This window comes from Catharus ustulatus, chromosome 4, assembly GCF_009819885.2.
Source record: "Catharus ustulatus isolate bCatUst1 chromosome 4, bCatUst1.pri.v2, whole genome shotgun sequence".
NCBI lineage: Eukaryota > Metazoa > Chordata > Aves > Passeriformes > Turdidae > Catharus > Catharus ustulatus.
This window is the reverse complement of record NC_046224.1, coordinates 65436659-65460954: the sequence shown is the minus strand read 5'-3', so window position 1 is coordinate 65460954 and position 24296 is coordinate 65436659. Positions and strand designations below refer to the sequence as shown.

Genomic DNA, 24296 nt, shown 5'->3' with positions numbered 1-24296 from the left:
AGTTCCCTCAGAACAACATTGGACAGCATGTAAAGCAATCAAATTATTTTTGTTTAAGGCTGATTCATTGCACATTCAACACAGCAAATCAAATTCTCACAGAAGTCCAGCATCCACTAATTCCAGTTTCAAGATTTTATAAGCTGAAAATAGCATAATGACTTGGAAGGAATTGCACATACCTAGTTGATCCTTACCTTAGAGAAGGCAAAATTCCTTCAGTGGATAATAACAGTCTACAGAAGTGCTGAGTTCAATCATGTCAAGACTCTGCATTTTAATAAACACCAGGTCCTGTACATGTCTACTCTGCTGAAAACTGTGCATTTTGAAAACTTTATGTATTTATATGATAGGTTGGAACATGCCAGCTGATGAATACATAATTATCTGATGATCAAAAAGTCTTTTTCAAGGAGCAGTGAATCATTAAGTAAATATGTAGCAACTTTCAGCATTATTATTCAAACTTTGTTCTGGAATAACATTTTTAAAGCTATTTTTTGACACTAAAATCTAAAGGTTTAGCCACAGCCTTTAGAGAAAGTCCATCAGCAAACTAGTGGTTGATGCTAACCTAAACTGAAGACAGTTTAATGAAAGAGCAAGAACCTGGGAGATCAAGATAAATGTTGCACCAGTGATTGGCCAATTTTGTAATTTGGGGATGGCAAGCAAACTTAAGTCCACCTGGCCCAGATTTTTGGGAAATATAAACAGGCACAGCTCAACTGAACCCAAGGAAACCGTAAAATTGTAACACGGAGATTTCAGACATATTCCTTCTCTTTTTTATTTCTTTTTTTCAAACAGTGAACAAAAATAGAAGACTATCAGAAATAGTAATTACAGACAGAGCTTGTGCATACCACTTTGCCTAGCTAACACTACTAGAAGTAATAGGAGCCATACAGTGGGAAGATCTTTAGAAAATACATTAGTCCAGCTTTCAGGACATTGGATCATCTAACAAAATCAATCATTACCATTTGATAGCACTCAGTTTAATAAGAGGCAATTTCAAAGAGAACCCAACAAAATGACAGCAAAATAACCCAACAATTCAACTTTGAGAGAACCACAGAAACACAGAACAGCTTAGGTTGGAAAGAACATCTTATTCATAACTATATGCTATTTTTCTATAAAATAGGATAGCAAGTTCATAACAGTGTGTGAAATGGACTATCTCAGGCAGCCCAAGCCAACTTACTTGCTCTGTATTTGTAACTATAGGCAAAGTCACCCAAAGCTGAGTTTTGGGGCAAGTTTATTTTTCCACTGTGTACGGAAAACATCAGCTACTACTGCCTTCACTGTTTGCATTACCTTATGGTCTGTGAGTCCTGGAGGAGAATATCATTAAGCCAAACCCTAAATACACACAGGATAAAGACAGACCCAGACCCAAAGAGCTTCAGCATATTTAGAACTACTTTAATTAAGAAAGCACAAGAGGAAAAAAGATAAAATAACCAACCATGGCCAAATTTTTTCAACCAGGCGGTCATAAATCCAGAGCTTAAATCCAGATATAGTCTCATAAATAAAAATGATCTATCTAAAGATGCCAGAAATAGGAATTCATATTGAAGGCCTCATAAATGCTGTGACTTAAAAATATACAAATGCAGCCTCCCAGCAAAGATATAGACTGAAGCTCAGACTCTATTATCAGAACAGGTCTTCCACCTTTCCTCCACCTCCCTCAGGCTCAGTGCTGGCCTAGATCTCAACCCAATTCCAACCAGTTTTATGAATTTACACCTGAGTCTCAACACCACTGCTAGGAGCTGCTGATGACTCCCCTCTTTAATCATCAGTGCAAGGCCTCTGTGTGTGTGTTTGCACATACACATGGTGGGGAGAAAAGATGAGTCTCCAAAGTAAAAAAATCAGCTGAATGCTGCACTCCCAAACTGAGTTTGGCATACAAAAATCATAGGCTTTTCACAATGCTTAGTTATATTATTCATGCAGAACTCACTCAGCATTCTATTGTTCCTTTCCTCATTGTTTATAAATGAGTCTCTGCTTCATCTGGGAATGGAGGTTCCTTTAAGTTTCCTTTACTGAAAGTACTTCTGTAATGAGGTACAGTGGGTTAAAGAAGTTTCTAGAAATGTTTGTGCTTCTGGGGGAAATTTTTTTTCTTTATTGAAGGAAAAATAAAACGCTGGATCTTGCTGATTTGTTTTAGCCAATCTGATACACAGGTTCCTAATTCCTTCCTAAATGTTTCAGAATACAGTTAAGTTCATTTTGTTCTCTCTTACTGCAACATTTCTGAAGGAAATTTCTTAGTATGTTAAGACCCTTGCTCTTATACCTCACTTAAATATTCCCAGCTCTATCACATTAAAAAATTAACCTAAGACATGGTCTTCAAATGCCATGCCTGGCATAAATACTATTTGTCATGACAGGACATGAATTGTTCCAGTACTAGCAGGTCCCTTTTGTTAGGGACCTACAGCTACAAAAAAAGATGTAAGCCTTTGTCTAGCAATATTGCAAATTTCATGATTTAGCTTGTTTGACAGTTCAGACTGCCATCATTAATCCTGGTGACTGGGCAAGAATCTAGTGCATTCCCCCAGATTAGTGTTTTTCAATCCAAATTGAGTTAATTAACAGTGGGCTGAACTGTGAAAGAAAAAGTAAGTAAATCACAAGGCAACTGAAACACTTTTGGCTCCAAAGGACAGTCTTCTGTTTTAAAACTAGTATCACCAAGATTTAAAGGGGAGTGGGACTGCATCCTTTACCTCTCCAGTCTTTACCTCTCTTACTACTTTTAAATTTCAAAGGACTTCTTTATGCTGCTACTGAGATATTGCAGACACAAAAGGGACAAGAAGCAGGCTGTCACCTGACATACTGAAACCAGGAAACTGGAGAGATCCATCCATATTTTGGAGTGAAAGGAAACTGGGTTTTTTGAACTAAGGACTCAAGAAATGTGATAGTTTTCCAGTTAATGGAAATGCATTTATATTTCACTAATGTTAGGCAGAGAAAAAATTCCATCTCTTTAAAAAAACATCTCCTGCCTACTTGCAAATAGCAATGGACTTTATGAACAGATAGGTTTTGTCTTTTTAATATCAACCCCTAATATATTAGCTCTCAACTGATGTTTAATGAAGCCATCCCCAAGAGCAGTATCTTTAAGCCAACAATCTCCATCTTCTGTGGGTTCTTCTAACACTCTGGACTGCCTTCATCTGCCCTCTCCCTTCCTCACCTGCTTTTCTCCCTCTGGTAATATCCTGATTTTTATCACACCAGTGCAAACTCTGGGTAACTCCAGTGAACTCCAGGGAAATATATTTCTGGACTTACACCTGCCTAGCCAGCAGAAAATGTAAATTGAGCTGAATAGTATTTAGTTTGCTCATTAAAGGCATTTTCCCCCTTTAATTTATAACAAAAAAATGATGAAGTCCAGATTGTATTGCTCATACTCTTCTTCAATAATACCATTTTCCTCCAAAGACTCTATTGAAAAAGACTACTCACATACTTTTTCACTCAAAACATACGAGGAGAACTTGGCCTGCAATTAGTAGTGGAGAGAACAAAAAGTATCTTTCAACAAAGATAAGCCCTGTAGGTCATTTGAAGGAGGGATAGTAGAGCAGACTTTCAATTGTTTTTTTAAACAACAGCTTTTTTTAATATATTTGCAGTTTAAGTGCCAGGTTTTGTCTAAGAAGACAAAAAAAAAAAAAAAAGATTGCAAATGCTTCTGTCACTCTTATACTCCAATGAATTTTGGAGGAGGAAAGATGAGAGATTAAAACAATTCCCTGTAACACGAAGAGTAAATAACCTCCAAATCTGGAAACTCGGTGTGTGCAATGAGGACGAGTGCCGAGTGCAACACATCCACGGGAAAAAAGTGCACTGAAAAAAGCTGGAAGTGTTTTCCATTTAAATCCATGCCTATTCAAAATAGTCATATCTGAATTTCCAAGAGGACACAGAATCAGTATGCATTTACCATAATAAATGCCTTTTTCATCAACTAACAAAACAGAGCAGATACAAATTAACCAATCAGGGATTTCAAGTGAGCTATCTGTTAGAAAAGCTACTCTGCACATTCCAGTTGAGTCACCACAGAGGAGAAAAAAAAACTGGGGGGAAAAGGGGGAAATAAATTACTGTGTGCAACTCCATCTGCAAACTGCTTCTCCCGCACTGGTATGTAATAAAATGTGTTGCTAAGATACAAGCTGCTAAAGAAGTTCATTAAAGGACACTTTAAACAAAGCTGCCAGACTCTTTTCCCTTTAAAGACTGCTTATTTGGTTGTGTCCCTTGTGTTTATAATTAGATCCTCTATATGAGAGACTGTGTTCCATTCAAGCCCGCTCAGGAAAGAATGTTAATAAAATAATGTAAATAAGGCATTGGCTTAGGGTGGATATATTTATGGGCTGCAGAGCTGTTGATAGAAATGAATCTGGACTCCACCTGTATTTTTAAATGCAAAATAAATGCTTTTCCAAGTAGTTTCTCCCTAAGCTGAAAAGCAGAAACATTAGCTTCTGCACCCAGCACTCTGACCTAACTTTTAGAAAATACTTTCAAGCAAAGAAAACTGGCTTCTTGCCTAAAGTTTGGCATTTCTCATATAGGCTTTTATGTGCAAGCCTTTGTTATCTACACTGAAATAAAGGACAAAATTGTTTATGTCTTTCCCCCGGCAATCTTTCTCTTTTTCCATCTGTATACAAGTTCCTAGATGTGTGTTAATGATTTGCAGAATTTTCTTGATCTAATATATTCGCAAGTAAGTCTGCTTTGTCACATTTTATTGCCAGGAAAGATATGTTATCAAATAGGTGTTTATCTGACTTTATGTAAAATACTTTTCATCTCTGTAGTAACACTTGTGTGGTAGGTATATTTTGGCTTTTGTTTCAGTTGAAGGGAAGAGAATGGGCAAGATGTACTTTGCTTTAAGTCGTGCTGGTGAAACAATATCTAAAAAAATAATTTCAGTATTTATCCATTTGGCACTTAACACACAAGATGCATAAATCACAGATGAGAGTTAGTATCAGTGATTATTTAGGAAATGTTACTTGTCACTTTATAACCCACCTCTCATACTAAATTCTGTACTGCAGTCCCCAGTATGTATATATTTTTAATTACACTTTCAGGCTCATTTACATGCGCATATTGGCTTTCTGCCTGAACGATATCAAAGAGAAAGACCTTATGCTCACACCCAACCACACACACACACAAGCAAATTTATACACAGATACACTCAAGTCTGTACATTTCTGAGAATGGAAGCTTCTCTCTTCCTCATTCTTAGAAAAGCTTCGACTCACCAATAAATCTTTAGGCAATCTTTGCTGATTTGAAGTGCTTTAGAAAAACAGAACATTATAGAAAATGTAGGTTAATCTCTGCTGCATGTCAAAAGTATCAATGATTCTCACTTGACTCAATTATTTGAAATGTAATATACAATTTCACTTTCTGTAACCTTATAAGATTTGTCATCAATAGCTGATTGCACAGAAAGGCAATTCCACTCCTTCTCCCTGGATAATACATAAGCTACATCACAAAGGATCAAGCTAAATCAATGTGGAAACAAAAATAACTTATACACAATATAGACTTAACTTCTGTTTCAAGACCAATTATATGCTTCTCTCAATTAAATACAAGCAAACAGACCAACCCTCAGGTGAACACACTGTTCTGGCTAGAGCCTCAATAGCCAGGCTCTTAAAACTGAATTACAACTCTGAAAATAAGATTGCCTCTCAAAAGCCTAAATTAACACCACCCATCATATCTACAGAGTTCTCAAGTACTTATTGTTTTGATTTTACTGCAGCTGCACTTACAGTCAGTTCTCTGGTTTAGTTTAACTCAGTCAAAAGATTGTTTTATAGTTTAGACTTGGATATATATTTAAGTTCTTCATGGGTCCAAAAAGGAAAATACATGCTCCTATTTCCTACTTCTCTGTCTATTAACCAGAAGGGTCTGCCTGTACATGTGCAAAAAGCCCTGTGGTACATATCAGATTTCAATAGACGCTTACTATTGGCAGTTGCAGGTTGGAGCGAGAACTAAGCCGCATCAGCAATTTCATATGACACTCTGGAAATTGCTACTGCATAACAATAAGCAGCTGATTCAAAAAGGAGAGGGTTGGGAGAGAAAATTTTTTTTTCACAAAGTACATTTTAACTCAAGAAGAGCAATTCCAAATGAAAAAGTAGCACCACCTTAAGTGAAAAAATTATATATATATATAAAAAATACATATAGACATATAAGAGAAGTGTGTGATGAGGATTGGATAAACCAAATATGAGTCTATTACACTGAAATAACTGTCTACTTTAATGGCAGAATGACAAATTTGCATTTCAATTAGTCCATTTCTGATTCTTTTTTGTTTTCTTCTTTGTTGTTATCTTAAACTTGCAGCCTATATTCATACTTCCCTTACCTCCAACTCCTCTGCATGTACAGTTGCCCTCAGTGACATTGTGGCCACCCATACACCATTTACCATGGCTTTGTCTTACCAATTTGCAAATTTCTATCTTTTAACTCTATTGCTTAAAAATTTTGTTGGTGCTTCAGATTTTGTTTTGGGGGTGGAGGGAAGAGGGAGGCATCATTTTATAATCAAGCACAAAAATGCTGCATATTCTTTGATCACACAGAGAAAGGCATAGAAGGAAAAAGTAACTTTGTATGAACATGTCTTTAGATGCCTTCATGCTTTCAACTATAAATCAAATCTGCAAATTAGATGAAAAGGGATTTTCTCTGCTTGAACATAGCAGAAGTGTTTAGACTGGTACAGTATTCCACTGGAAATGTCATGTAAAACCACCATTCCAAACTTCTCCAGTATCATGCTATGGAAAGAAGACATTCCCCTTTTCTTCTACAGACACAAGGAGTCTGTGCACCAGATCCTGAAACAAGGTGAACTGGTTTAAACATCTGCCATGACATACTGCTCTGGATGAGCCACACACATTGCATGAACCAGTGGAGATTTGGTTCCACCAAACCAGAGCTCCTGACAAAGACTCCTGTAAAAGCACCACTTAGCAGCTATCAGTGTATCCACACAAAAATTAAAACAAATTCTAACTCCAAGACGCAGAGTTCCTACATAGAACTAAAGTTTCTTTAAAAGAGTCTCCCAGCTAAAGTATTGTGTATATCTGAGCAAATACCTGTTTGCTGAAAGTATAAATTATATATTTTAAAGTGTAACAGGTAGCAAATGTCATTAGCGTAAATGCAGAAATGAAATACAAAGGTATTGTTGGCATAATTCCTTTTTCTGAATAGACAAAGGCATTGTAAGGAAAAAATTGCTAAATCACAGGGATAATCATCATAGCCAGCTCCTCTAATGAGGCATCATGGGATTACTGGAGTTATTATAAGAGTCATCTTATTGAAGAAATTCAAAGTTAATTGAAATCAATTGTACTGTTCTGACAGCAGGTGTTTTAAGTGGGTAAAATATCAAAGTGAACTCTTTTAAATGGTTAGAATGAATGTAACATTCTCTTTTCAACAGTTCGCCCTGCCAAGTGATACACTGTACAAGTAGAGAAAAGTGTACTGTCAAAGAAAAATGCTGGAATGAAATAGCATTTCCCATGCCAGTCCAGCAGCTACCAAAAAAAATGGGGTTCTAACCCCTCTAGTACAGTTTTTCGTTACAGATGTGCAAATTCCATGAATCTTTATAAGGGCAACCTAATGGTAGGCTGAAAGCCATTTTCCATTCCTCAATGAAAATGTCCTTTATTACCCTTTTTCTCCAATATGACACGGGAATCTAAGTATGCTGTTACTGAAAGCACAAACAGAATGCTAGGATTGTCATTATGCAAACTACATTCCGAAGTTTCTCCTCCAAGGAGGTGAAGGTAAATCCTTCCCTAGTTTTTTTCCTGTTTCTACAGATGGCAAAACAAGCAATACCTCGCCACCTGAATTTAAAATTAAAAAAAAAAAAAAAAAAAAATGGAATTTTCTGGGAACTGAAGCTTTAATTACAATCCAGAACTAATCTCTAGTCTGATCCATTCAGTTCATTTTATTCTGCAGCTGTTCAGGATTCCCAGCAAAGTCAGCAGGACCTCAATATGCAGAAGAATGGCAAAGTCAAGCTTTAATACCTGTTGTCTTTGTGTTTATAGACTCAGTGCAGTGATAGAAAAGTTTAATACTCCACCTGGGAGCCCATCATTCTGCCTCCCCTGACATCCATGGATGCAATTCTTGCCACAGCAATAGGGAGGGCTGTGCATACCTTGGGTCAGAGTTTGACATCAGGTTCAACTCAATCTGGAAATGCCTTTCAGGTATTACCTTAGTTTCCACTGAATTTTACCCTAATTTTACCTTAATTATTTTGAAAGAACCCAGCCATAAGAAATACTGAGCTCTGGCAATATCAATAATTTACTCTTTAACTCATCTAAACAATGCTGCCATTTGCAGACACAGACCAGCATGAACTTTGACAAACCCAAAATCCACTTCCCCCACTTCCCAAAACAAAGAGACAACATCAGCACAATAAGATATCTTGAGCTAAACCATCTCCAACAACTTGCACAAGAACTGTACTTCAATTTTAAGAAGTCTAACACTTTCCACAAACAGACTTTGCTGGTGATCACCACAGGCAAAATACAGTCAGTGATTTCATTTCAGATTCTCTACCCAAGAAGACCCCAAACCAGCAATAACACAGGCTGGAAAAGTCTGCCTGAAACTAATGTTGATTTTCTGCATAGACAATTAATTATGGTAAAGAAATGAGGCACACAAAAGTGAATGGCATAATGTCTTTCAGGAAGGCATATTTTTATTACTGTGCTCCAGGACAGGCTGTCTGAATTCAGAGTTCATCATCACAAATATAGTACCCCACACTACTGTTCATTGTTAAAAGGCCTGGCTTGCACCTAACATATCAGTAAGGAGGAACAAATAAAAACAAACTTCCAATGGAGGTTAAAGATTTGTTTATTCTTTTACCCTCATCTGTTAATTAATAAGAGACAACTTTCTAGAATTAAAAGACCCTTAATAACTCTTTAAAGACATGAAGAGCAAGAAACACATGTAGCAGAGCACCTCTGGTGTGCTATTAAGGTCAATGCTGGCTCTTATGATGGTTTTTTTATTTACATATAAATGCTTGTTGCTTGACAATTTAGATAAAAATGTTGCTGCTGCTCTGTATGTGCTGTAGATTGAAGGTGTAAAACCACTGGACTAATTAATGGAGTCTTCACATACCATACCTTGTTAAAGAAGAGGTAACCCACTCCCAAATGTGATGACAATTAATCAAAGCTACAGCATCTGAAGGATGTACTTGTGACAGAAGTCTAACTTGTCTTTCTGAGTTGGATGCCAAATTAAGAACTGATTGAAGCTGTTGCTTTCTAGTAATGAAAATTATGGATTTACAGTACTTATTTGAAGACATTGAAAAATATTAAAACTGTGCTAAAATCTATATTTCTCTAACCCACCAACAAAAAAGAAACATTGATCTTTAGCCAGGGATCCTTAATTAGGATGCAACTTTAAATCCAGTTGCACATAAAAGCCTACTTCATAAATTTCCCTAAAAAAGTTGAGTTTGTCATTCGGTTCTTTCTTATCTTCATTTGTTACTTTCACGAAAAGTACACATTGCCACAAATACCACTGTAGTCATCCACAATGAAAAGTGATTAATAGGAGCACTGAGAGATAACACTCACTCCTGCTATGCTCTAGCAGGTGTAGATGGGGTTTTTGGTTTGTTTTACTGTTTCATCATTAACACGTGCAATTAAATTGAAATGCAATTTTAGCATCTTTTGTATTCAGTGCATGCACAATCAAAGGTATACATTATTGAATTATGAATTAGTTGTGCCTAAACAAATCTTTGGAGGGATAAAGGAGGAAGGACTATAAATACACATGTAAAAATAACCTCCCTACTTGAACTGCCTTATTTAAATTTGCACTGGTGTTTCCATGAAAGTGAGGGCTTGAAAACACCAAATAGCTCCACCATTAGCCCATCTGTCGTCTCAGGGGTCCTCACTGCTCCTTCCCTATACCCTCAAGGACACAGAGTTCATTTACAAGCCATTACCTAAGGAGCAACTGCTAATTATAGCAAGTCTGCAAAGTTACATGATGGGTTTGTGACTTGGTCACAAGCTAAGACTTCCAAACTCATTTCACTTGTGACCTGAGAAAGATTTCAGTGTAGACTTCTGAAGGTGGCAGCCTGGAGCACGAGGACACCACACCACCAGCCAGGCTCTTAATTATGAGCTCTTGTCACACAGGATGTTGAAAACAGTAAAAGAAATCTGGGATTTTACCTAAAAAATAGGAGGTTTCTTGCTAGGCCACGTTTTCTGTTTGCAGAATTTAAGTATTTTATGCTTAATTACTTCATGGTCTATAGGTTTATTTACAAGATTATGAGAATGGCAAGTCATAAATATACAACGATTGTTTACTAGTTAGTTTGGATTACACATAAATATGCTGTTCAAGCTTAGCAAAAACCATTTTCCCCAAGCTGAATCAGAACATTCAAACTGAATTTTCAAATGTGTCTCTCTGCCTTATCTAAATTCCAACATGACATATAATAAATAGCTTCTCATTTACTACGATCATAAAAATTTAAACAGCCTTGAAATAGTTGCTACAATACAGGGGGAAATGATCAAATCTGTGTTCCAAATACCCACTTAGAACAGCAAAACTATTTTGCTATTTAAGAAACAACACATAAAGATGCATTGTTGCAGGAAAGGCTTTTACCTTACTAAAAAAAAAAAAAACAAACAAGGTTCTTCCCAATATAGTAGTATTAGAGTCAACAATTTGCTGTTTTACACTGCAAAACAAGGACTAACAGCCCTTACATATCATGTAGTGTCAGATTTGCTTTAAAAAAGAAACTATCTGATTTGATTCTACACAGTGATTAAACATCTTTGTGCTCTGCTGAGTAGGGTATTCTCTCCCCTCCCCCCTCCAAAAATGGCATCAAAGCAATCAAAATGGTAATGTTCAGCATGAATGGGGCCCCATCCCCCACCGGCAAACTCCGCAGACTTTTCTCCATGTTAGGAGGAACCAACACCCCTTCCTCACAAAATGGAAGCTTCCACTACCAAACTGAGAGTGCTGACCAATTCTCATTACAATAAAACTGGGAGAAAAAGGGTGGCGTGCAGCCATCACCCGCAGGCACACATCACACGGGCACTTTGCAACTTTAACCACAACTCAGCAAAACAAAACAAAACACACATCAAGAAATAAAATCTAAAAAAAAATAAATAAAAAAACGAGAAACAAACCAAACAACCAAACAAAAAGGGACGGGGAGCAGCACACGTGTCCCCCTTCGTTGTCCCCTCGTGGGAGGGATGCAGAGAGGGAGGGAAGGGGCGGCTTTGGGCTGGCGGGCGCTGTCCCCAGCCCCGGTGCTGAACGGAGGGGCCGCGCTCCAGGCCGGGGAGCGGGGAGCACAGGGCCCGGGGGCGACCCGGAAAGTTCAGCCCCGGGCTGGAGAGCGGGGCTCGGGCCGGTAGATCTCCCGCTGGCTTGTCCAGCTGCCTTTCCCGCAGTGGAAATGCCGGGAGAGAGGCCGGGGGGGCGCGGGGAGTTGGGCGATCGGGAACGCGAGCGGGAAGGCGAGTGGCGCTGTCCGCGGTGCTGAGCGCCCGCGCCGCCCCCCGCTCCCAAACTTTCCTCCCGGGCTCCTCTCGGGCACAGCAGCGGCCCGGGGGTCACCCGGCACAAAAGCAGCGACGAGAAACTTTGGGAAGGGCGGGGGGAGCGGGAAGGGGAGGAGGCAGGGAGGAAGGTTCCTGGTTTGTTTTGTTTCTGTCCTCCGTTTTGGTGGGGTTTTTTTTTCTCCCCCTTCCCCCCGGCAGCTGAAACAGGTTAATCTGTTTTTATTCGTGTTTTTGGAAAGGGTAGAAAAAAGTGAAAGTGCCTAAGTGAACTCGAATCAAAAGCCAACACGTCAGATCAGACCAAGGGAAGAGAAAGGCAAGGGGGGTGGGGAAAAAAAAAAAAAAAGGAAAAAAAAAAAAAGAAAGAAAGAAAAGAAAAAACCAAGAAGAAAAGAAACAAAGTGATCAATAAAAATCAGTTTTGTAATTAAACCCAGAAACGGCTCCAAACAGGGCTCCAGCCTCCTCCTTCCCAACTCTTGTTCTACACATTACACAGAAGTGCTCAAAGTAACCCAAGACAGCAGAATTTTCCATATTCCTAAAACATGTCGACCAACTCAAAATGGACGCCTCTTTTTTTTTTTCTTACGTTTTAACTATTGCTTCTCTTTTTACTACTAGTACTGAAACAATTCTTTCCGCCAGCAAGACATCAGAGAATCCGACCTCATTATGAAAACATGCATTTTCTGACTCTATGCAAAAGAAAATGGATGTTATATCCCCTGCCGCCAGTATTTTTCAGCTAACGCAGACACTTTTCGGATGTTTAGATAGTGCATCGTAAAAACAAGAAGAAAAACCAAACACAACTGAATCGATCTGTTCCTTACTTGTTTCTCATTAAGAGCTGCTATTCTTGATTGCCTTTCATGGATTTGTTTCTTAAGATCCCCGTTCTGCAAAAACGGCAACAAGACGCATATTAAAGGCAAAGTGCAAACTAACCCCCGTAATGAATAAACTTGCGAGCTAGAAATTGTTCAAAGGCAAAACCATTCCACCAAAGCCGTACAGAAGCATGCACACACAAAACACTCTCCTTAGCAAGAAAGCTCAGTGCAGACTACGAAATGAGATCTCTTACTGATAAAGTTTCTCATCCTGCTGTCCCAGCACAACTGCGCTTATTACGGCAGGGATAAAATACTGAAGAAGAGAAGAAAAAAAAAATCTGCATTTACCTGTGGATCTTGCTTCATCTGTGCAACTAGTTTCTATTAAAAAAAAAAATCACCCTCAAAAAAGGAGGAATTAGAAACTGTTTCAAGTTTAATGGATTTTTTTAAAATGTATGTATGTGTGTGGACGGGGGAGGGAGGGGGGTAAGGAACAAAGAGGCAAGTAAACACTGCGAGTCAGTTTCAAGCAAAGCTCATAAATATTCAAGTCTCGTCCTAATCTCTCCAACACACACACACACACACACTCTCACACTCACGCACACACACACTCACACCAGCACCAACTGCAGCGTCGACTCCGCATCTCCACGGCACACACACACCCACCAAACTCAGCCAAACAAGCCGCTAAAGTACTTTGGGGAAGTGCTCGCCATTGCGGCGGGGGGCCGGGGGTCCCCGCCGCGCCCCCCCGCGCCCCCTCCCCTGGTCGCTGCGGCACCGAGGCTCTCGCCGAACATGCAACACCGCTCCTGCGAGCCCCGAGCGCAGGCAGAGCACGGCTGGTTGCCTCAGCGTTCCATTCTTTTACCTGGTGACATTGGATTTCCACTTTTAACGCCTCCTGCAAGCTGTGTAGCTCCATCCCTGCAACTTGCCAGGCACTTTCCTGCCACTTTCAGATCCGAGTGAAGTTTTTTTGTTTGTTTGTTTGGTTTGGTTTTTGGTTTGGTTTTGTTTGGCTTTTTTTTTCCCCCTTTCTTTTTCTTTTTGGCTTTTTTGTTTTGTTTTTTTTTTTTTTTCTCTCCCGCTTTTTGCAACAGACCCGCCAGCCAGCCAGGCAGCCACCCCTCCCTCCGCGGAAAAATGGAAGAAAATAATTTTTTAAAGTAACTTAAAAAAATAAATAAAGAAAGAAAAAGGAAAGCCAGGAAAAATGTTTTTAAAAATTAAGAAAGAAAAGGGGTGGCGGCACCAAGAACAACAATACTGAGGAGAAGCGGCAGGACAGCCGGCAGACACAAGTACTCGGTGTGCACGGCAAGTTCTTCGCCTCTTTGCTGGGGACACGGACTCATCACTCACTTTCCGCCGACCGGGGGGGCCCCTCCCCGCGCGCCCCCGCCCGCGCGCCCCCCCCGCGGGGCCCCGCCGCCCCCGCCCCGCCCCGCGCTCGCCCCGCCGCCCCCCGCCGGCCCCCGGGGCCGCTCCAGCGGGGCCGGGCCGGGAGCCCAGGCCGGGCAGGGACTATATTTCCTGGCAGAGAGCGCGCGCCGGGATCCGCCGCGCGGGGGGGGAGAAAGTTGTGACACGGCTTTGGCGCGCGCGCGGGTGCCCGGATGGAGCGGGGGGTGGGAGGGGGGGGGTGTGTCTCGCGGCCCCGCGCGTGCGCGGAGCGGCTCCTGCTGCCCCCGGCGCCACAACAAAGTGGGGAGGGAGGGGCGGGGCCAGGGGCGGGATAGGGATAGGGATAGGGATAGGGATAGGGATAGGGATAGGGATAGGGATAGGGATAGGGATAGGGATAGGGATAGGGATAGGGATAGGGATAGGGATAGGGATAGGGATAGGGATAGGGATAGGGATAGGGGATCGGGGATCGGGAGAAGGAGAGAGAGAGGGGTAGTGAGTAGAGGCAAGGATAGGGATAGCTGAGAGGGAGAGGGATAGGAGACAGGGACAGAGATAGGGATAGGGACAGCTACAGCGTCACGGGATACAGTGAGGGATAGGGAGTAGGGACAGATAGGTTTGGGGATACGGACAGGGACAGGGACAAATACAGGGATCAAGATGGGGACAGGGGCCGGTACAGAAATAGGGACAGGGATAGGGACAGAGCGATAGGACAGAGGAAAGGACGTGAGCAGGGACAGGGGGTTCAGCTTCCTTTCCTTTCCCTTTTCTACCCGCCCCGAACGTGTTCACTGGGGACTGCTCTGGGGTCAGGGAGGGACCCCCTCCCACTCAAGGCGCTCCCAACTGGACGCACGTTCCCCTTCTCAGCCACTGGATCTCCTCTGCCCTCCCCCGTCCCTGCCCGCACGGGGGGAGCAGGCGGGGCAGCCGCAGCTCGCTCCGTCCCGGCAGTGCCTCCTCCACCCCGTGAGGGGCCGTGCCAGCCCAGGGAACCCCCAGCCACTCGGGCTCGGCCATCCCGAGCATCCCGGGTGGTGTCACCTGCTTCAGGCAGAGATCCTGGAGTTGGAGAGTCACAGGGTCTGGGAGGGTCACAGGGCAGGGCATCCAGTTTGAGTGGTTCCTCACTCATCCCATCCAGCTGCTCCTCACCAGGACAAGCTGCTGTACCCCACTGCTGGTGTCCTCGCACCCCAAGGTGGGATGTCAAACCTGAGACACATCACAGAGCAAAATGTAACTAGGGGAGGTAAAGTCTTCTGGCAGATGTGATACTTTCAGATCCGCGGCTGAGGGAGAGCACAAACGGGGCTCCAGCAGCTCAGGGGGGAAGGGATGGGAGTGTGGAACATTTGGACATGGGACCTGCTTAAATGAACCTGCTGCTGAGGGATGGCTACGCAGATCCTCTGACTCTATTTAGGTAATAAATAACAGCAGTGATACTTTAAAGGGTTGACTCAAATGGATGCTCCAGTTCAGCCAAGTCATGGTCGCAGTCGTTAGTAAGGGATCCCAAGTGTCACCAGGTCACCCTGCATCGCAGGTGTGCTCCAGATCAGGTGTGGACAAAAACACATCACCTTGACGTCACTTCTCTTCCATGAAGATGTGACAAGGCTCCAGGTCCTATGAACAGGCCCCACCTGATGCAGCATCAAGCCAGCTGCCAACTATTTTAAAACAGAGTCAATCCAACAGCATGAATGTGTATGAAGCCAGTGTTTCACCATGCAGCTGCAGTACTTTCCATGCAGTAATGGGAGCTGTGCAGTTACATTTAGTGTTGTCTTGATGCAAGGCTGGAGTAGGATTGGAAGCCAAAACAATGCTCAGGATAATTTTATTGATTACAGTCAAAATTTAGGGCCCCTTTTAGCAAGAAATTAGCTGATGGAGTGCTAGGGACCAGAACTTGGGTGTATTTATGCTCCCACTCCTGCACTGATTGAACACTGATATTTTATTCAATCTGTACTAAAACACAAAGCTGAAACTCAGCCTAAATAATTAGTCACTATTTAAAACAGCCCTCTGCTGCAGCTATACTTGGATGCAAATTGTTATAACTAAGTTAATCTCAAAACTATTTAAAGACACCTATATATACCAAAACCAACTCTAATTAAATGAACTATAATTAAATGAGCTATAATTAAAACTGGTTTGAAATATAATGTGTTGTGATTCCAAAACAATGTACACAATTTCTATTAAACTTGTCAGACATATTCTGTTCAAGCATAGCACAAGCTCCTATACTAACATAATTTGAAGATTCATGGTGAAATATTCTTAGCCTGACAAAATTAGGAGTAAAGTCTAAACAAAAATTTTCTATTAACCTTACAATGAAATAAATTTTTTTGGAAGAGCCTTATTTGCATTAGTAAGATCTATTAAAGCAATGGGTTACACTTACAGCATTTTTTTGTGCTGGCACACAGCTTGAACAGGTGAAAGCGGGAAGTTTCACTCTTTCTCTCAAGATAATATCTAGGTCAGTTAGTTTTCCACAGTGTATTTATGTCTAGATTTAAAATATCAAAGGGATTTTTAATTGTCAAACAATAAAATGGCTTAGCGGATGGGGGGCTTTTAAAATCTAAATTCTACTCATAATTGTAAAGACAAATCAGTCAATCCTGCAGATACTGATAAGTATGAAAATCTTTCAATATCGAAGCAATGTTACTTCCCATGTGTTCTGTACAAAGGTATTTTGTAGTGTTATAGACAACTAAAGCAGGGCTTTCCCAAGTAATTTTGTAAATTGTTGAGGTTATCTTTGTAACCTCTGGTAGCAGAGCAAAGCTTCTGTGAGCTCAGCCACCGACTAAAACTAATTACACTAGTAAAGTATAATTTCTCTATGTGTTAGTGATTAATACATTTACATTATGCTGGTTGATTTGTTTTAATACATATTCCATTGGTAGAGCAAAGAACCTTTTTCATACCATTATAAAACAGTCACTTCCTGACCAGAACAAAACTAGTGATTCTTTAAGCCTGACTTCCTGCAAAGATGTGTATAGGTTCATGAAGTAGACAATTTGACATTAACTGCAAGGGGTGAGGATTATCATGTCATCCTCCCCACAGCACTGTGATGTCAACAGAAAAAGTTTAGAAATTTCTTTCACCTGCCCACTATTCAAAAATTGGTTTACACATCTTCAATGCTACTATGATGGGTCACAAATATTAATATAAATATAAATTATAAATTATAACCCATAATGAAGTGCATTGCTTTTCATTTATTTATGCTGCAAATACTGTTTTCTGGGGAAGTTGTGTAAAATGCATTAATCTGACAAAAACATGCACTAACATGCAGTCACCTAGGAAATGTCTAACAGCTTCATGCAATTTACTTGAGGATTATGATGGCAAAAATCATCCTGCTTGCAAGAGCTCAGTGGACTTCCCTTCCATCTATTCCTCTGCATAAGGAACAGCTACAGTTTAGCTGGGAAATGCAAAGTGAATTGGGGGGTGAGTAGGATGGTAGTGTTGTGGGTGGGTTTGCTTAAGCATAGAAATTTATGGTCATTGCTAAACAAAAAAAAAGAGATAATTTTGAATGAAATGTCATATGTCATGTGGTTAAACACATTTTTCATTGTCTCCTGAAAAGATTACCCTTGCTCTTAGAACTTGTAGGACTCCAGAGGTCCTCCAGAAGAAACTACACCCCTTCTTTCGCCTAGAGTGGTGGACAGATACCATTCAGCACCTCTAAAGGGACTTTTACAAACAAAACTACTCTGCAGTGCTGGAGAAAATATAAACATAGCTTTTTTGTTGCCAGAAGGTATTTTAGTTTCTGTATGACATTGTTTGGATGAGAACAATTTTACAAGCACTTCCACTCATGAAAAGTTTAATGCATGTGTATCACTTTCACAGTACTTGATAATAAAGTTACTGATGTGGACAAACATTTCCAAATCAGAACATTTATCTGCTAAAAGCTATTGCAGAAATGAATTGACCTGTCTGATGTGATTACCTAAAAAAGCACCATACAGTATCAATAGAAGACCATTAATAGCACTTGTAACAAGTTACTAAATTATTTTTGGTAATACTGTCTTTCATTACAGTTAACTTGGAAATTCACATTCCCACATATCATTGTGCAATATTCTTACTTTCCTACAGAAAATGCTACAAAGACATGGAGGAATTAAGTACCAAGGCAACTAATAGATTAATGACATTGCAAATTCCATGGACTTCAAATCCTCTTCCCATACTGGCAAGGAAAGGTAAGATCATGAGGAGCTGAGAAAGAGAATATCTGCTTGATCCAGGTTGTCCTGGGAAAGTCCTTGAAGTGACTAGCAATGTACCATAGAACCTTTTCTTTGTACAAGCCACCATCAACCTCTCTGCAAGAGCAGGGGCTCTTTCTACAAGTGGAAGCCAGGGGTAATGAAACTTCAGAACCAGCAAGGTAAGAAGAAAACTAGGGCAGAGCTTGAAGCCCCACTGAGAGGCTTAAGGCTATCCAATCTGTCCAAGATATGTAGTTTTTATTTTCTGTATGCCTCCATCCTGCAATATGCTTCTTCCCCCTTTAGGATCATCTCTCCATCTTAACTGAGACGATGCTTTAGAGAGCAAGAAATATTTTATGGAAGTAACTTTTTCCTCTTCTCAAAAGGTTTGTCTGGAGACTAGAGACTAGTCAGTCATCTCAGTGAGACTGAGAAGTAGCCAGCTCTTGTCTCCGGTGGAAAAACCTTTCGTAGAGGCAAAATGAGTCAGGAAATTCATTAATTTTCTGTGATTATCAGAGGGAAGGGCTATGAAGAACAATGAAATACTGAAGTCTAAGTTATGCAGGAGGCTGAAACATTCATCTAGAGATCTGGTCCTCTAAGTTCTTTCCTAAGTTTTTGACATCTTAACTATGTCATTACCACGAGTGTCCACATTCCCACAATTCCTTCACCAGAATTGTGAATCAGTTATTCTTCACATAAGGTAGGTCTTGAATGCAGTTGCAAGGGGCATTGTGTTCTTTCCCCTCCTTTACTGGATTAAAATCAGGGTCACAGAAGCAGAATTTATTCTCCTTGGATCGTTTCTGCATTGTGCACTTGAAAGCCCAGAGTACCCCAGCTATTAATGACACATTGCTAGGCAAAAGGATGAGCAGACTGCATTGCAATTCCTTTGGAAATTCAGCATGGGAAAAGAGAACTGATCCTTTCAACCACGAAAAAAATTCCTGCTGAATTTTGTCAATCTCCTCTTAATTGGAATTCTTTAAACTACTTTTCCTTAAGTGCAACTATCTTTCAAATGTAAACCAGCTTAAAAGAACTTTAAGATACTGCTACACTTTAAAGAACATTTCTGAACATGTTTATCTTCTTGCTTTACTTCTTCCACATCCACCAAAATGATTCACACATACTGACTTCTCAGAAATACTCTTAGTATCAGTCAGGACGAGCGCAAGATCCTTCTTAACTTGAAGACTCTAGAGAGATGTAAACACACTATCGTGTCTTTCTTTATGGGAAAAGGATTGCACTGAAAATTGTAGAAGCTGCAGTACCAATCTAACAGGAGACAGGATGCTGTTCTAGAATATTGCCATAATGTAAAAGCAGATATAGATTTTAGAGTGCAGTCAAAAGACTCACTTCAGCCTGTCTCTGCAAAACTGGTATTTATAACAGAACATCTTGAGGCTTCTCTGTAGTCTTTATCCTATCATTATTAAAGGCAAATTCCCTTGTCTGTGTTCTAGCAAGGCATTCAGGATTTGACTCACAGGACTTTTCTGTCATTCTACATTCACTCAAATCAGCTGCATCCCAGTTCTGGAACACAGATTTCCTCAACACTGAAGGTTTGAGGGCCTTGGGACTACCTTTGTAAAGACATTTATCCCTCTGACTGGATCCCAATCAATTTCTTTGATTTCAGGAGGTGTTAAGTGCCTATACAGGCTAACATTCTGACTTTTCTCTCGAAGTAGAAGCTCTTCTTCTTGTGGTCTCAAGTCCAAAATTGTTTGAAATTAAATGGTTTCCTTTCCATTGTCAGCTCTGTGCATTTCTCTAATTATAACCATCCCCTTGTTCTCTCACTGTGTTATGAGAACTTTTCTGTTCTGCCTTTCATCCTGTCCTTTCATCTCTCTATTTCCCCTGATTTTTCCCAGCTATCTCATTTCAGCCTTCTGTCTGAATTACAAAACCGAACCCTCCAAGCAGACTCTAAATCTCAAGATGGACAAAATTCTATTCTATGTATCAACAGCTCTTACTGACTTCAGTGGAGAATACCCGATTCCATCTGCCAAGAAGATTTGGCCCTTTAAATGCAAAATGCTACCAGTCTTTTTGTGCATTTGACAAACTTCCAGTGGGTTATGTGCCAGTGTAAACTATCAGCTGGGCTTTTGCTTTCATTTTAGACCTTGAAAAATCTCTCCCTGTGCTGTCATACCTGCAGGACTTCTGAAAAATGCAGACATGCTAATGCAAGGAAAAAAATCTGATCATATCAAACATTTCGACACATATGCAAGCCTAGAAGCACTACCCCCATGATGTTTTTTTGAAAAACAGCTGCATCAGTAAGTATAACATGGAAATTCAGGTAAAAGGAACACACACCACATTCCACCCTAGTCAAGAGTGAGTAGGAAGGATTCTTTTTACTTTGAAGTTCTTTGACTCATCCCCTCATACCTAAACACTAGATACACACACCTTATGCAGGGGCAAAGAAGTAAAGTCACCTCTATTCTCTACACAATTCATTTTTATTCTAAATACCAAACTTAGTTTTTTGTGCTTCTGCTCCCATAACATCTACTCCACAATGTCTGGTAAAGTGAATGAGCTGCTTTTTGGAGGCAGGATGCACTACAGGGGATTTTTATGTTCATTTTCCCTGGGAAGAGTTAAAACAAAAGTGTTTTCTTCTGAGTCAATTCCTTTTGTTTTGAAAGAACGTTTTGAATCTCTCTAAACACACTTTTAAATCCAAGTAAATGACATATCCAAGTTTAGTCCTGTGTAAACCCAAATTCTAGTATGGTCCTCAAATGATAGAGCAGCCTGTATGGAAAAGGAGCTAAACTCCACATCGTCTTGGATATTTGGGTAAAGCTGTTCAAGAAAATGGATCTTTCTGGAAAAGGCTCCTACTGTTTCTGCACAGTCAGTGCAGAGAGAACTCCATCACCTTACTCCAAGCAGGAGTTGTGCCTGGGTTGAAGCAAGTCATGAGAGTGCAACCCAGCCCTGATTCACATCTGTGATGTCACTACAGGGCAACCACCACCCATGAGATCACTAATTTTGAAGTGAGGAGCAAAATTCAAATGAGATATAATAATGCTGAATGCTTCTGAAAATCTGTCCGATGACCTTGATGCTCAAGGAATATTGCTAAATCAGATCAGCAAATTCTGACATTTCTCATGTTGGAAACGGTGCTAAATTCTTTTTGTTTTTTCTGGACAATCAAGTCAATTTGAGATGTACTAAGTTATATACATGAAAACAAAGAATAGACAAATTCACTATCCTTCCTTCCTTCCTTCCTTCCTTCCTTCCTTCCTTCCTTCCTTCCTTCCTTCCTTCCTTCCTTCCTTCCTTCCTTCCTTCCTTCCTTCCTTCCTTTTCTTCCTTTTCTTAACATAGGGTAGAAGCATAAGAACAGGGGTACATAGGTAGTAGAGCACAACAGTGTGCCAAAGTGTAAAAGGTTCAGAAGAGAAATGCATATCCTCTGAGTGAATCACTCACTTGGATTTGCAATGCTTCAACCCTTCCAGAATTTGTGCACTCACACTCTAGCCCCACTGAGTCCTTGAAACTGGGCTGCTCATCTCCTTTGAGAAAAGAATCCTGTCTCATCTGAACATCACTTATTCCCAGGCATTTCATGTTAATGAAGCATTTAACAGGATATTGAAGTTCATAGCAGGTTTTCTCCTTATCCGACTCCTTCCTTCCATCCATTCCAGCATCACTTTCCAGAGCATGCCTTCACCCCCTTTTCAGGTAGGAGGTAATGAGCCAACTGTTTCTACAGAAAGCTTTCTGAACAGTTTCATCTCCCTATGGCACCTGGGAAAACATGGGCAGATTGATAGACAAACCTGGCTGAAAGTCACAGTAATAGAAAAATGTCTCATGCTAGGCCTAAGGTTTCCCAAGCCACCAAGAAGATTTAGAAGCCTCTTTCAAACAAGAGTTATGAATATGAATCTCTTTAACAGTTTGGAAAATACTTTATTTAACTTTTTAGTAGGGAAATGTAGGAAAGAATAAGCAGCTATCAGCCCAAGCCTGATTCACAATTCAACCACACTGTTGTGGAAGAGGTACCTGTACCACTAATATCTTCACCAAATAAGTCATCTCTCATGGAGGAAATCTGTGTTTGTCCTACTGCTCTAAAGACCAGGCCTGGCTCTGGCAGAGGCCACAAAGTTTCTGTTCTCTGTCGCATCTCCTTATGGTCAAGTGAAGAAGAAATGACACCTGTCACCATGGCTTCATCACAATTGATTCAGCTGCCTGATGCCACATTTTGCTCTTACACAAAGTTCATGCACATCTGTTCCCTGTCCCTTCCCCACACCTTGTTCACATCAAGGTTTTGTTCTCCCATGCGGGATTTAACCCTAAGCCATTTTTGCTCCAAAGGAAAATATTAAATTAATTTCTGCGGCAGAAAGCAACAGGGCTTTGTAGTGCAATGAACAGACAGTGACGCAACAGGGAGCAAGGCAAACATTACAATAAAGTCTTCACCTCTCTTTGGCTCTATGCAAAAGTTCCCAGCAGTACTGAGACATATTTTCACAGGACAGTTAAATTTCTGCTGAATGAGATGAAAAGAATGAAGCAGCCCATTTCACTGTATTCAGCACGCTCCCGCACACAGAAGTCCTGCTTAACATTTCTGCTGAACAAAGCCCCAGGGCAGAAAATATATTGAACTCCCATGGAGGAGTCCCAATAATGGTTTTTTGAAACTATATCAATTTATATCATTTGTAGAGCACAGATATTTAATATGGTTTCAGTTACAGAAACCTCCTAGATATTGTATTTCTTTTCTCTCTTCATTCCCTTTTTCAATTTTGTTGTTGCTGCTGTTGTCCTTCACTTCCAGCCTCACTGTCTTGCAAGGTTGATCCAGTCCCAAAATCCTTTTATCACTCTGCTTTGAAGAAGAGAATTGAATTTCTTTTGTACATTGTGCGAATTTATACATAACACATTCAACAAATTTTGCTCCAAGGATCTCTCTGAGAATATGTTCAGATCAATACCATTCCTGTTAATATCATTGGAAAACAACATTGCAGAGCACCACAGAGTGAGGCTGTGGGAATATCATCTTCAAAATAAGGGATCTGAGAAAGTCAAATGAGAAGTGTGGAGCAACAGGATATTGTTCATGCAGTCCATGCACTCATTCTCTGGAGCAGGGTACACTAATTACCTCCTGCTATTGCAGCAGCATACACATAGGCTCCCCAGTATGACAATGTGCTAGGAGCTGTAAAAACTGAGGTTAAAAAAATGAAATATTGAAATGAAATGAAATGAAATGAAATGAAATGAAATGAAATACTTATGATAGAAAGACTCCATGTTCAATGCAATTATTGGTTGTGTCTTATTTAACATATAATCTTGGGGAACAGCTCCAAAGAGTATTAAAAAGTACATTCTGAGTTCTCAGGGGTTTTTTCTCTTCTTTAAATAAACATAGTGAGGTTCCTTAAATAATCCTCTCTGCACTAAGCATAAGTGCAATCAAATATATGCAAAGACAAAACACAACAGGCATCAGAAACAATAGATTACACTCTTTGTGAGTGAGGTTTCTCTCCTGACCGCCAGCATTCTAATAAGGCACTAAAGTGTTTTCACTTCACTTGTGAACTTTATCCCAAAAGATAGCAAAACAAAAGGCTTCTGAGCACTTTCCAAAAGTTGCCAGAGATGTCAAAATAAAGGAGGGAGATGGACACTGAGTATATAAACACCATGCCCGTGCTCCTTCCCAGGTGAACACAGAAACTTCTCAGGTGTGGTGCTGTCTCCCACGGGAGATCCTGTGCCCCAGCCATGGCCACACTGCCTCAGTCAGAACAAGCAGATGGAGTGACAGATTTTGAGCCCAAAAATGGATGTGAATCTCCAAGCTGCAGCTCATACAAGTTAGC

At 40.5% G+C, this 24296-nt stretch overlaps 1 protein-coding gene across 5 annotated transcripts in view; it reads right to left on the bottom strand.

Moving 5' to 3' along the window:
* The window catches only part of PHF21B (PHD finger protein 21B), a 179351-nt gene that overhangs the window by 137861 nt on the left and 17194 nt on the right, over positions 1-24296 (bottom strand). Inside the window, exons 1-3 of one of the 5 annotated variants that reach the window (XM_033058294.1) lie at positions 13521-13674; positions 12989-13021; positions 12638-12703 (exon numbers count right to left, since the gene is read on the bottom strand). The exons of 1 other annotated variant lie outside the window; for it this stretch is intronic. In XM_033058294.1, coding sequence (XP_032914185.1) covers positions 12638-12703; positions 12989-13021; positions 13521-13574 — 153 coding nt within the window. In that variant the 5' untranslated portion in view covers positions 13575-13674. Of the gene's footprint in view, positions 1-12637; positions 12704-12988; positions 13151-13520; positions 13675-24296 lie in introns of those variants that run through there. 3 more of the 5 variants (XM_033058289.1, XM_033058290.1, XM_033058292.1) reach the window with 3 other exon arrangements.